This window comes from Oncorhynchus mykiss, chromosome 16, assembly GCF_057628025.1.
Source record: "Oncorhynchus mykiss isolate SJ-2025 chromosome 16, ASM5762802v1, whole genome shotgun sequence".
Lineage (NCBI taxonomy): Eukaryota > Metazoa > Chordata > Actinopteri > Salmoniformes > Salmonidae > Oncorhynchus > Oncorhynchus mykiss.
This window is the reverse complement of record NC_143037.1, coordinates 1,606,681-1,621,277: the sequence shown is the minus strand read 5'-3', so window position 1 is coordinate 1,621,277 and position 14,597 is coordinate 1,606,681. Positions and strand designations below refer to the sequence as shown.

General features: G+C 41.2%; 1 protein-coding gene across 2 annotated transcripts in view; it reads left to right on the top strand.

The window, feature by feature from the left end:
* ggps1 (geranylgeranyl diphosphate synthase 1) overlaps window positions 1–14,597 on the top strand; it is a 37,573-nt gene that overhangs the window by 8,097 nt on the left and 14,879 nt on the right. For both annotated transcript variants that reach the window (XM_021564559.3, XM_036945926.2), the window contains 2 exons: window positions 6,744–6,847; window positions 11,256–11,326. In XM_021564559.3, the coding sequence (XP_021420234.1) occupies window positions 6,772–6,847; window positions 11,256–11,326 (147 nt within the window). In that variant the 5' untranslated portion in view covers window positions 6,744–6,771. The remainder of the gene's footprint in view (window positions 1–6,743; window positions 6,848–11,255; window positions 11,327–14,597) is intronic.

Below are 14,597 nucleotides of genomic sequence, written 5' to 3'. Positions count from 1 at the left end.
TAGCAAATTTTATTTGTCACATGCACCGAATACAACAGGTGTAGGTAGACCTTACCATGAAATGCTTACTTACAGGCCCGTAACCAACAATGCAGTTCAAGAAAGAGCTAAGAAAAATATTTACTGAATAAACTAAAGTTAAAAAGTAATAAAGACTTCAAGTAACACATTTCAACATCAACTGTTAAGATGAGACTGCCTGAATCAGGCCTTCATGGTCAAATTGCTGCAAAGAAACCATTACTAAAGGACACCAATAAGAAGAAGAGACTTGCTTGGGCCAAGAAACATGAGCAGTGGACATTAGACCTGTGGAAATCCTGTCCTTTGGTCTGAGTCCAAATTTGAGATTTTTTTGCTTCCAACCGCCATGTCTTTGTGAGACGCAGAGTAGGTGAACAGATGATCTCCGCATGTGTGGTTCCTACCGTGAAGCGAGGAGGAGGTGTGGTGGTGTGGGGGTGCTTTGCTGGTGACACTGTCAGTGATTTATTTTGAACTCAGTGCACACTTAACTAGCCTGGCTACCACAGCATTCTTCAGTGATATGTCATCCCATCTGGTTTTGGCTTAGTGGGACTATCATTTGTTTTTCAACAGGACAATGACCCAACACACCTCCAGGCTGTGTAAGGGCTATTTGACCAAAAAGGAGAGTGATGGAGTGTTGCATCAGATAACCTGGCCTCCACAATCCCCCGACCTCAACCCAATTGAGATGGTTTGGGATGAGTTGGATCGCAGAGTGAAGGAAAAGCAGCCAACAAGTGCTCAGCATAATGTGGTAACTCTTTCAAAACTGTTTGAAAAGCATTCCAGGTGAAGCTGGTTGAGAGAATGCCAAGAGTATGCAATGCTGTCATCAAGGCAAAGGGTGGCTACTTTGAAGAATCTCAAATATAAAATACATTTTGATTTGTTGAACTACATGATTCCATATGTGTTATTTCATAGATTTGATGTCTTCACTATTATTCTACAATGTAGAAAATAGTACAAATAAAGAAGTAGGAGTGTCTGAACTTTTGCCTGGTACTGTAGCTGATTATGAATACTCGGTTCTATTGGATAAGTAACTCTCCCACCATGTGATGGCAGGTCATGTAAAGCTATAACAAGTTCATTTTTTTTCAATAACAATATATGATCAATAACCTCAAACGCTACTCTGAAATCTAACAATCCAGTTAGTGTCATTCAATGTGGGGCGGCAGGGTAGCCTAGTGGTTAGAGCGTAGGGGCGGCAGGTAGCCTAGTGGTTAGAGTGTAGGGACGGCAGGTAGCCTAGTGGTTAGAGCGTAGGGGAGGCAGGTAGCCTAGTGGTTAGAGCGTAGGGGAGGCAGGTAGCCTAGTGGTTAGAGCGTAGGGGAGGCAGGTAGCCTAGTGGTTAGAGTGTAGGGACGGCAGGTAGCCTAGTGGTTAGAGCGTAGGGGAGGCAGGTAGCCTAGTGGTTAGAGTGTAGGGGCGGCAGGTAGCCTAGTGGTTAGAGTGTAGGGGCGGCAGGTAGCCTAGTGGTTAGAGTGTAGGGGCGGCAGGTAGCCTAGTGGTTAGAGTGTAGGGGCTGCAGGTAGCCTAGTGGTTAGAGTGTAGGGGCGGCAGGTAGCCTAGTGGTTAGAGGGTAGGGGCGGCAGGTAGCCTAGTGGTTAGAGCGTAGGGGCGGCAGGGTAGCCTAGTGGTTAGAGTGTAGGGATGGTAGGTAGCCTAGTGGTTAGAGCGTTGGACTAGTAAGGTTGGTTGTCAGCTCGGGGATTTGAACTTGCAAGGTACAAATCTGTCGCTCTGCCCCTGAACAGGCAGTTAACCCACTGTTCCTAGGCCGTCATTGAAAATAATAATTTGTTCTTAACTGACTTGCCTAGTTAAATAAAAGGTAAAATAAAAATAAAAATGAACAAAAGTATGAACGCAAACAATTCAAAGACTTTACTGAGTTACAGTTCATATAAGGAAATCAGTCAGTTGAAATTCATTAGGCCCAAATCTGTCTTTCACATGAATGGGAATAGAGATCTGCATCTGTTCAGATGTAAAATAAAAAACGGTATGGCCGTGGATCAGAACCTGTCCGTATCTGGTTTCACCACCATCAGGCTGTTGATTGTGGCCTGTGGAATGTTGTCCCACTCCTCTTCAATGTCTCTGTCAAGTTGCTGGATATTGGCGGGAACTGGAACATGCTGTCATACACATCGATCCAGAGCATCCCAAACATGCTCAATGGGTGACATGTTTAGTATGTCTGCAGGCCATGGAAGAACTGGGACATTTTCAGCTTCCAGGAATTGTGTACAGATCCTTGCGACATGGAGCCGTGCATTATCATGCTGAAACAGGAGGTGATGACAGAGGAGGAAGGGCACGACAATGGGCCTCAGGATCTCGTCATTGTATCTCTGTGCATTCAAATTGCCATCGCTAAAATGCAATAGTGTTCATTGCACGTAGCTTACGCCTGCCCATACCATAACCCCACCACCACCATGGGGCACTCTGTTCACAACGTTGACATCAGCAAACCGCTCACTCACACGACTCCATACGCGTAGTCTGCGATTGTGAGGCCGGTTAGACGTACTGCCAAATTCTCTGCCAAATTCTCTAAAACCATGTTGGTGGCTTATGGTAGAGAAATGAGCATTCAATTCTCTGGCAACATTTCTGCCAATTGCACGCTTCCTGAAAACATGAGACATCTGTAGCATTGTGTTGTGTGACACATTTTAGAGTGGCCTTTTTATTATCACCAGCACAAAGTGCACCTATGTAATGATCATGCTGTTTAAACAGCTTCTTGATATGCCACACCTGTCAGGTGGATGAATTATCTTGGCAAAATGATAAATGCTCACTTAACAGGGATGTAAACAAATTTGTGCACAAAAAATAGAGAAATGTTCTGTTTTTTATTTATTTCAGCTCTTGAAACATGGGACCAACACTTAACATGTTGCGTTTTTATATTTGTGTGTTTTATTTTATTTCTACTCTGACATGCCACGACCCACCATTTAGTTTGACTGTTTGTAAGCTTTCCTATTATATCAAATTCAATGTTTTGTCTTTTCCAGATGTCATGGTGTGGTGGGTTTTATCTACTGAATGTTTTGGCAAAAACCCCTTCTTACCCCTTCATTCCAAACATGTAACATGGAACGTTTATTTTTGTTTGTTTAGATCGAAAGGGATACTGTCAAAAAGTGACTGTTGTGTAAATTACTTTTGAATTCAGTCACTCAATTAGCCATGTCAGCTAACAATGTTTTTATATTGGTAAGTTGGACTAGTCAGCTATCTAAACTCGTAGTAATCATGAACATATACCGACTCGGCAAGAAGGGTGCCCACGGGTGACCTCCCCATTTTGATTTCGTCATTCACTCTGTCATAACTTTTTTTTTTTTCAGTCACTTTGGCACATTTCAGATGTACGTGGTATATTTAAGTACAACATTTTGAACTGATAACACTTGTAATGCCCACTATCTTATGTTCAACACTTTTTTTGATTGTTAATTCATTGGGATTTCACATCTTTCACCCCTGAAACACTACAGGAATATGGCTCTGAACATAAACACTAACACCTCCGTCACAGGAATTCCTGTCTCTTCTCTTGCATTGTTACTTACTGTATCATCAAAGGAAGTATCTGAGTCTCAGAGATGGTCAATATATGAATGTTATCTGATGTAAGCAAGCCTCTGATTTCATTAACCTTATTTCTAAGGCTACATACAGTGTACAAACTTTTTAGGAACACTTTCCTAATATTGTGTTGAACCCACTATTGCCCTCAGAACTGCCTCAATTCATTGGGGCTTGGACTCAACGTGTCGAGAGCGTTCCACAGGGTTGCCGGCCCATGTTGACTACAATTCCACAGTTGTGTCACGTTAGCTGGATGTCCTTTGGGTGGTGGACCTTTCTTGATACACACGGGGAAACTGTTGCGGGTGAAAAACCCAGCAACATTGTAGTTCTTGATACACTCAAACCGGTGCGCCTGGCACCCACTACCATACCTCGTTCAAATATTTTTTGTTGTTGCCCATTCAACCTCCTGAATGGCACACAATCCATAACTCACTTGTCTCGAGGCTTAAAAATCCTTCTTTAAACCGGTCTCTCCGCCTACACTGATTTTGAAGTGGATTTAACAAGTGACATCCAATAAGGGATCACTGCTTTCAGCTGGTCCGTCTGTCATGGACAGAGCAGGTGTTCCCACAGTACATACTTTCATTTTAATCCCAGCCCCCAGCTCCACGAGGCCTCTTGCCATCCATTGTAAATATTATTTATTTCTTAATTTACTTGCCGGATAAAATAAAGAATTCTAATTAAATGCGTAGGATCAATCATCAGGGTATTGTAAAACCGTTGCTACTGTAATAATGTAGAATGCCATTTCTGTGTTGTGTTGAATTCCATTTCTGCCAACATTGTACAAGAACCTTTTCTACTTGACTTGTCAACTGATACAGTATCGCCTGTCTCTGCTTGAAATTCATCTTCCTCGACAGACCCTGTCCCTTGTTATTTCCAGCTTCAACAGATTAAAACCCATCCTCTTAGTCTTTTCAACCTCTCTTTTCCCTCCAATCCTCCGCTCTTAACCAATTACCCAACTCCTTCTGAAAATATTCAACTTTTCCAAGCCAAAATCTATTTTTAGAGAGAGAGAGAGACACATACTAAGCCCTGTACTCCCTCAGTCTCTCTGACATGTCAACAGTGTGACCTTTTTTTAAATTAATTTTTTTATATATAGACAGGTGTGTTTCTTCCATGCCCAAGCAAATGAATTGGCCACAGGTGGACTCCAGTTGTAGTGACATCTCAAGGATGATCACATTTAAATTGGATGCACCGGAGCTCAATTTGGAGTGTCATAGCAAAGAGGTGTGAGTACTTATGAAAATTCAGATGTTTCTAATTTTGTCATTATAGGGTATTGGGTGAGAAATAAATTTAAATTAATTTTGAAATTAGGCTGTAACAATATAATAAGTCAAGGGGTATTGTTACGCACGCCTCTATGAAGAGGGAACGCAACACCCTGCTACAACTAAATTATCTGTGAAGTGAAAGAGGTATGGACTGTAGGTGTGAGTAAGGATGACAACAGACAGAATGTGGTACCGTTTTACAAGGACTTTATTCCTTTACACGGTAATATGGGGAAAAGGGGCTGGACGGAACCAAAGCAAAGAAAGTAAATCTCAAAGCCCCCCTCTCCTATCTTACCTGCCTACCCACCACTTACCTAATTTAGCACCACCTGGTGCCCTAACCAAAATACAGGGGGTGGTCCGCCCAAGTCTTACCTAGTGTACCTAGACAATGAATATACTACGGGTATATGTATGTCCGCGGGCCTCTTGCCTAAGCACTCCCAAGGTGCCTTCCCCTGCCCCCCTGGGAACAAATGAAACAGGATATTAAACAATTTCAAACTAACAAAGGACATCAAATAAGCTCCATCTGAGCAACAAACTCATAGAACATAGCAAGAACAAACTCCCAGCAAGATCAACCTCTAGCAAAAACTCTCTATCACAAACAATCGCTCAGCAATGACCTCAGCAAAATCTCTCTAGCAAAATCTCTCTCAGCAATCCCTACCTCCAAAATCTCTCTCAGTAATCCCTACCTCCAAAAATCTCTCTATGCAATCCCTACCTCCAAAAATCTCTATGCAATCCCTACCTCCAAAAATCTCTATGCAATCCCTACCTCCAAAAATCTCTCTCTCTTGAACAGAACACTGGCTTTTATATAGCTTCAGAATGAATGTAACTGGAGACAGCTGTGTCTTGACGAGGGGGCGGGGTCAGCTCTCCAATTAGCCCTGGAGTCGACCAATCAGCTGCTTGAGGGATTTCAGGAAGCCATTTCCTGAAATAAAACCCATGCAAATACACAAACTACAACACATAAACTGGGGAACGTAACAGGTATGAATGCACTGTACATGTGAAAATTGCACCAAAAGTATTGACTTAAAAACAAAAATCTCCACCCCATCTAAAATAATATGAAGATTGCAGGACATTAGCTGGAAAACTGCAGAAAAAATATACCTGCCCCATGGCAAAATGGGTAGAATAGGAAATTCACTTTAAAACTTCAAAAATGTTCCCTGCCATCAAGAGGGGGCCACTAAATGTTTTGCCTCCAGCACATCACAGCTCTAGCTTGGCTTCATGAACTCACTAGGGACTTTATCTCATATTAATCGTGTCCATCTGACAGTGTTTATTTTTTGTTTAAAATCTCTGAATTATTTTAGATTTACTTTGATCAAGTTGGCTATAAATCGATACCTGAATGTGCTGGAGTGACACCCAGTCCCTCCTGCTGCTCTACTTAATGTACTGACTGCAGGCTTGTCAGTGGCTGCGACGTTCAGAAAGGAGTTGATGGACAGTCTGAAGAGCGAATCAAATGGTAGGAGGGACGTCCCACCTTCGAGTGGTTTCAGATTTCCCATCCTACACCACAGGCGTGCGGTAGGTCCTAGGGTGTCCACAGATTTATAAGTGAACATGTTGGTCTGAGAGGTTTTAGGAACTCAAGTAGTGCACACGTTCTCATGCCCTAAGTAGTGCACACGTTATGAGCAGGGACAAAGGTGTACTTTGTACCACAGAGTACTTTTTTGAAATTAGTTTTCTTTGTCGATTTAAAAAATATATATATTCTGTTTTATTTTTGTTAGTTCTCTTTCTCTACTCCTGCAGGTTCATTGATTGGTGGAAACCGTAAGTGATGGATGGAGACATGGATCCAACAGGGCCCGAGAGGATTCTGCTGGAACCCTACAAGTACCTGCTACAGCTGCCAGGTACACATATACACACATATACACATATGCACACACACATATACACACACACACACACACACATATACACACACACACACATATATATACACACACACACACACACACAGTGTAGCTGCCAGGTACACATATACACACATATACACATATGCACACACACATATACACATATGCACACACATATATACACACACACACACACACATATACACACACACACACATATATATATATACACACACACACACACACACAGTGTAGCTGCCAGGTACACATATACACACATATACACATATGCACACACATATATATACACACACACACACACACATATACACACACACACACATATATATACACACACACACACACACACAGTGTTGCTGCCAGGTACACATATACACACATATACACATATGCACACACACATATACACATATGCACACACATATATACACACACACACACACACATATACACACACACACACATATATATACACACACACACACACACACAGTGTAGCTGCCAGGTACACACACGCATACACACGCACACGCGTACGTACTGTGTAGCTGTCAGGTACACACACACACACTTTGCAGCTGTCAGGTAAGGAAGGCCCTACAGCCATGATACCAACATGTCGGAAACAGCTGGTGGTCCTTGGCTGTGTGGTTTTCATTAAACTCACATAGCCTGTATGAGACGTTTCGTAGACCACACATGTATTCCCCATCTTTCAGCTCCGGTAGTTATCTTAGTCCTATAGATCCTCCTTTTGAATCCGGAGCCCTAAAGAAATAGGCGTTTTCTGGAGGTGACGTCATCCTGTAATGGACTAGGGAGCAGAACATCAAGCTGTTGGGAACAGCCCCTTGAGGTAGTGATCAACGTGACCATCTGCCTTAAAACGGCACTCCTGTCTCCTTTCCTCACCTCATTTAACACCTGATTTACTTCACTTTCCTTTTTTAGTTCTCTATTGTTTCTCAAACAACGGTGGATGCCGATAACATCATGGATTCCCATCAGACCAAATCCTTCAGTACTCCTTGAACTTTTCAGTTGTCAAAAAAAACAAAAAAAAACACTGTTTTGCTCAAAACATATTTTTTACCCTTTTAGTGCAGTATCATTGAACTCATTCCATGGAGGACCTAGTGTCTGCTGGTTTTTTGGTTTGTCCTTTTCAATTAAGACCTAAACAACCAGGTGAGGAGAGTTCCTTACTAATTATGTGACGTTAATTCAGCAATCAAGTACAAGGGAGGAGCGAACCTGCAGACACTCGGCCCTCCGTGGCATGAGTTTGACATGTGCTTTAGTGTGTGTACTTTACTGTAGTCATAGTGCCTTAGGAAAGTATTTGACTTTTTCCACATTTTGTTACGTTACAGCCTTATTCAAATAATTGAAGAGGGGTGGAAAATGTAATCAATCTACACAAAGTGAAAGTATGTTTTTTTTAACATAATCACTAAACACAGATCACACCAAAATAAATATTAGGCACTGTTAAAATATTCACACTGAGAAAACAACCAGGAAATTGCTTTCAAATAGAAATCTATTTAAAGTTTTGGGACGTAGTGCCGCCCCTATTTACACAAATGACACGTCACTTAATGCAGTACTTCCTAGTTCCATGTATCAAACAGTTATTTCAGTTATATTAAAACCTCTTAGAGCTACCCCCTACTTTTTTCAATTCCCGCTTGAAGACATACCCAAATCTAACAGCCTGTAGCTCAGGCACAGAACCAAGGATATGCATATTCTTGGTACCATTTGAAAGAAAACACTCTGAAGTTTGTGTAAATGTGAATTGAATGTAGGAGAATATAACACAATAGATCTGGTTTAGATAATACAATGAACAAAAACATATGTTTTTTTCTTTTTATTGTTGTATCATCATCTTTAAAATGAACAAGATAAAATAAACATTCAGATAGGATGATGGGGACAATTTCAGTGAAAAACATAAGAGGGCAACAGTGCTTGTGCAAACTTTCAGAATGATAACTTCCAAAATGAGTGTGCTACATGACATTTGTCACCCAGGTGTCCCACACAAGTAGCCCAAATGTACCCAAGTGGCCAAATTGGTGAAGTTATACATTTTGAATGGAATAACTATATACAAAATATTTTATATTATGACAGACCAGCTAGATCTACTGTCTTTATTATATTACAACAGACCAGCTGTATCTACTGTCTCCATTTCACTTTGGCCATTGTTGTGGGCCTGCCCTCCCCTCAACAGCCTCAAATAGGCTATTTCATTTCACAAATAATATTTTATATTATTAATTTCAAACAACGGCATTAGCATGAGAAGAACTTACCAGTCCAAAACGATGTCCTCTCCCGTTCAAAAAATATTCCTCCATTTGGGAATGGCTAAATGAATCGTACTCGATCAATTTCTTCTAAAATTGTGTGTTCATCTGTATATCTAGACTTAGATTTAGCTTTCCCTGACTTAGTCGCCATACTGATTGCTATATAAACAGCTGAATATGCGCTTTACCAAAACAGTGCTGTGCGCAACATGCGTAGCTCCTTCCGGAATGAATTGTCAATGGCGAATGAACCTCTTTACGCTGATCAAGACGATCAGTGGTCATTGGGTTAAAATACAGTCAATCAACGAAACAGCGGGCAAATCATTGGTGCACAAAGATGTCACTACTTGTTGTCTAAAAATCGGTTTCTTTCAGACAATACGTCCTGCGAAATGACCCATCAGGTTTGGTTGTGTTACAAACAAACCAGTTGATTACAGTGAAACCAAACATGACTGGAAAAGTCACGTTCTGTGTGGGTTATTTACCTGGAATGTGTCGTCGAAAATGGAATGAGACGGAATTCACGACACAAGCGGTTCACAAAATGTTTCGTGTTAGGCTATAAAACGGATTTTATCAAACAAAAGACCATTCATTGTGTAACAATGAGCATTGGGATTGCAAACAGAGGAAGATCGTCAAAGGTAAACAATTTATTTTATTGCAGATTGTGATTTTGTTACACCTGTGCTGGTTGAAATAGTTGTTTTTTATGGGGCTCTATCCTCAGATAATTGCATCGTATTCTTTCGCAGTAAATCCTTTTTTAAATCTGACAACGCAGTTTGATTAGCAAGATTCTAGGCTTTCTAAACATGTGAGACACTTGTATTTTCATGAATGTTTAATATGACTATTTATGTAGCGATCACTGTATGTTGTCGAATTTCATCCCGCTACCGGCTTCCGTGCGCAGAGAGGTTAAAACCAGGAAAATCTGAACTTCTGCTGATTACAGACCCTTTAAGTTTTAAAAAATCTAGTTTTACCAGACTTGATACATATCAGTCAAACAGGGTTTATTAAAAATACACACATGTTTATCTTGTTTTTGTAAGTATCAGTAATGTCTGTTGATGCTGAACAGGCTTTTGACAGGCTTGAATGTCATTTTACATTCAAAACTTTGGACGCTTGCAACTTTACAGCTGAAATAATAGATTTTATAAATATTATATAAATGTCCTAAAGCAAAAATATACGCAAATAATACGTGATCAGATAAAATTGCTTAAGAAAAGGGCACAAGACAGGGATGTCCTCTCTCCCCCTCATGTTTACGCTGGCAATTCAATTTTTTGGGGCCTTCTTCTATACCAGGCGGTGTCAGGTCCTGGATGGCAGGGAGCACCGCTCCAGTCATGTGTTCCTATATGGGTAGGAAGTACATGGGGGCAAAAGTCTCATCTCCTCCGTCTTCTCTCATCCGTGACCCTTAAACCGATAAGTGGTCGAGGAGAGTGTCAATTCATTAGTATTAGTCATTCATTATTCATTATTATTATTATTCAGTAGTATTCACACCTCCTCCAGAACCTTCTCTCCTAAACAAAGCTGACAAAATAACTGTAGAAATGCCTTTCATCTTTTGTAGTAAACCCATTCGGGTTTATAGAAGGGTTTTTAATATTCTAGTAAACCTGGTTTTTACTGTAGAAGGCTTTTATCATACTCCAGATTCAATGGGATGTTTTCTGGAATGTGTCCCAAAATAGTATTCCCCATATAGTGCACTACTTTTGACCAGGTCCGTGTTTTATATACGGTATAGTAGTGCCCTAATATAGGGCATAGAGTGCCATTTGGGATACAGTCCTGGTTGTTCAAAGTAAAGAAGTGAGGAAATACTTTTTAGCTTCCTGTTGAGCTTTGAAACATGTTTGTGTCACAAATGGCACCCTATTCCTTATGTAGCACACTACTTTTGAGCGAATAGGGTTTAATTTGGGATGCAAGCATGGCAGTGGTCTTTGTTTGTCAATAGTACTCCATACTCTGTCATTTATTTTTTATTTTTTATTAAACAAACTTTTCCTTTTGGACTTTTTCAGGAAAACAAGTACGGACTAAACTCTCTCAGGCGTTTAACCACTGGCTCAATGTTCCCGAGGACAAACTTCAGGTAAGGACCGGAATGTTTCAATGAGGCTATTCCCCAAATGGGGAACCTGGTCAAAGGTAGTGCACTATTAAGGGAATAGGGATCCTATTATAGCATCCTTTTATTATTAAGGGAATAGGGTTGCATCCTTTTAACATTCAACTTTATAAATACTCTGTAAATACGGGTTTGTACGAAAATCCTGAAAAACTCATGTAATTAAATGTTGTGTTCCAGGCCTGTAAAAGTCATGAAAATTAGTTACATTTTGGTTCATGTAATTCATTTAGGCACACTTTTTTTTAAAATTATTATAATTTTTTTAATGTATCAATCACTTACAAATCTGGCACCACCTGAGTATGTGTGCCAATGCGAGTGGGCCACTGGTCACGGAGAGAGAGTGAGACGGTACAGCAGCAGGTATAACGTAATGACAACAGACTCTATCTAGATACGGTGCCTTAGGAGAGTATTCAGACCGCTTCACTTTTTCCACATTTTGTTACGGTAAGTTGCCTTATTCTATAAAATATTGAATTCTAAAAAACATCCTCAGCAATTTACACACAATATCCCATAATGACAAACCTGAAAACAGATTTGCAAAAATGTGTAAAAAACTGTTTAAAAAAAAATAAAAAATACCTTATTTGATGCTTACCTTATTAAACGGATATCTTATTTACATAAGTATTCAGAGCCTTTGCTATGAGACTCAAAATTGAGCTCAGGTGCATCCTGTTTCCATTAATCATCCTTGATGTTTCTACAACTTGATTGGAGTCCACCTGTGGTGAATTTAATTGATTGGACAAGATTTTGGAAAGGCACACACCTGTCTATATAAGGTCCCACAGTTGACAGTGCATGTCAGAGCAGAAACCAAGCCATGAGGTTGAAGGAATTGTCCGTAGAGCTCCGAGACAGGATTGTGTTGAGGCACAGATCTGGGGAAGGGTACCAAGACATTTCTGCAGCACTCTACCAATCTGACCTTTGTGGTAGAGTGGCCAGATGGAAGCCACTCCTCAGTAAAAGGCACATGACCGCCTGCTTGGAGTTTGCCAAAAGGCACCTGAAGACTCTCGGACCATGAGGAACAAGATTCTCTGGTCTGATGAAACCAAGATTAAACCCTTTGGCCTGAATGCCAAACGTCACGTCTGGAGGAAAGCTGGCACCATCCCTACGGTGAAGCATGGTGGTGGCAGAATCCTGCTGTGGAGATGTTTTTCAGGGGCAGGGACTGGGAGACTAGTCAGGATCGAGGGAAAGATATCCTTGATGAGAACCTGCTCCAGAGCTCTCAGGACCTCAAACTGGGGTGAAGGTTTACCTTCCAACAGGACAATGACCGTAAGCACACAGCCAAGACAACACAGGAATGGCTTCGGGACAAGTCTCTGAGTGGCCCAGCCAGAGCCCGGACTTAAACCTGATTGAACATCTCTGGAGAGACCTGAAAATAGCTGTGCAGCAATGCTCCCCATCCAACCTGACAGAGCTTGAGAGGATCTGCAGAGAAGAATGGGTTAGGGTTAGGAGAACCTCATCAAATCAAATGTTATTAGTCACATGCCCCGAATACAACCAGAAATGCTGAATACAACAGGTGTAGTAGACCTCACAGTGAAATGCTGAATACAACAGGTGTAGTAGACCTCACAGTGAAATGCTGAATACAACAGGTGTAGTAGACCTCACAGTGAAATGCTGAATACAACAGGTGTAGTAGACCTCACAGTGAAATGCTGAATACAACAGGTGTAGTAGACCTCCCAGTGAAATGCTGAATACAACAGGTGTAGTAGACCTCCCAGTGAAATGCTGAATACAACAGGTGTAGTAGACCTTACAGTGAAATGCTGAATACAACAAGTGTAGTAGACCTTACAGTGAAATGCTGAATACAACAGGTGTAGTAGACCTTACAGTGAAATGCTGAATACAACAGGTGTAGTAGACCTCCCAGTGAAATGCTGAATACAACAGGTGTAGTAGACCTCACAGTGAAATGCTGAATACAACAGGTGTAGTAGACCTCCCAGTGAAATGCTGAATACAACAGGTGTAGTAGACCTTACAGTGAAATGCTGAATACAACAGGTGTAGTAGACCTCCCAGTGAAATGCTGAATACAACAGGTGTAGTAGACCTCACAGTGAAATGCTGAATACAACAGGTGTAGTAGACCTCACAGTGAAATGCTGAATACAACAGGTGTAGTAGACCTCACAGTGAAATGCTGAATACAACAGGTGTACAGTGCCATGCGAAAGTATTCGGCCCCCTTGAACTTTGCGACCTTTTGCCACATTTCAGGCTTCAAACATAAAGATATAAAACTGTATTTTTTTGTGAAGAATCAACAACAAGTGGGACACAATCATGAAGTGGAACGACATTTATTGGATATTTCAAACTTTTTTAACAAATCAAAAACTGAAAAATAGGGCGTGCAAAATTATTCAGCCCCTTTACTTTCAGTGCAGCAAACTCTCTCCAGAAGTTCAGTGAGGATCTCTGAATGATCCAATGTTGACCTAAATGACTAATGATGATAAATACAATCCACCTGTGTGTAATCAAGTCTCCGTATAAATGCACCTGCACTGTGATAGTCTCAGAGGTCCGTTAAAAGCGCAGAGAGCATCATGAAGAACAAGGAACACACCAGGCAGGTCCGAGATACTGTTGTGAAGAAGTTTAAAGCCGGATTTGGATACAAAAAGATTTCCCAAGCTTTAAACATCCCAAGGAGCACTGTGCAAGCGATAATATTGAAATGGAAGGAGTATCAGACCACTGCAAATCTACCAAGACCTGGCCGTCCCTCTAAACTTTCAGCTCATACAAGGAGAATACTGATCAGAGATGCAGCCAAGAGGCCCATGATCACTCTGGATGAACTGCAGAGATCTACAGCTGAGGTGGGAGACTCTGTCCATAGGACAACAATCAGTCGTATATTGCACAAATCTGGCCTTTATGGAAGAGTGGCAAGAAGAAAGCCATTTCTTAAAGATATCCATACAAAGTGTTGTTTAAAGTTTGCCACAAGCCACCTGGGAGACACACCAAACATGTGGAAGAAGGTGCTCTGGTCAGATGAAACCAAAATTGAACTTTTTGGCAACAATGCAAAACGTTATGTTTGGCGTAAAAGCAACACAGCTGAACACACCATCCCCACTGTCAAACATGGTGGTGGCAGCATCATGGTTTGGGCCTGCTTTTCTTCAGCAGGGACAGGGAAGATGGTTAAAATTGATGGGAAGATGGATGGAGC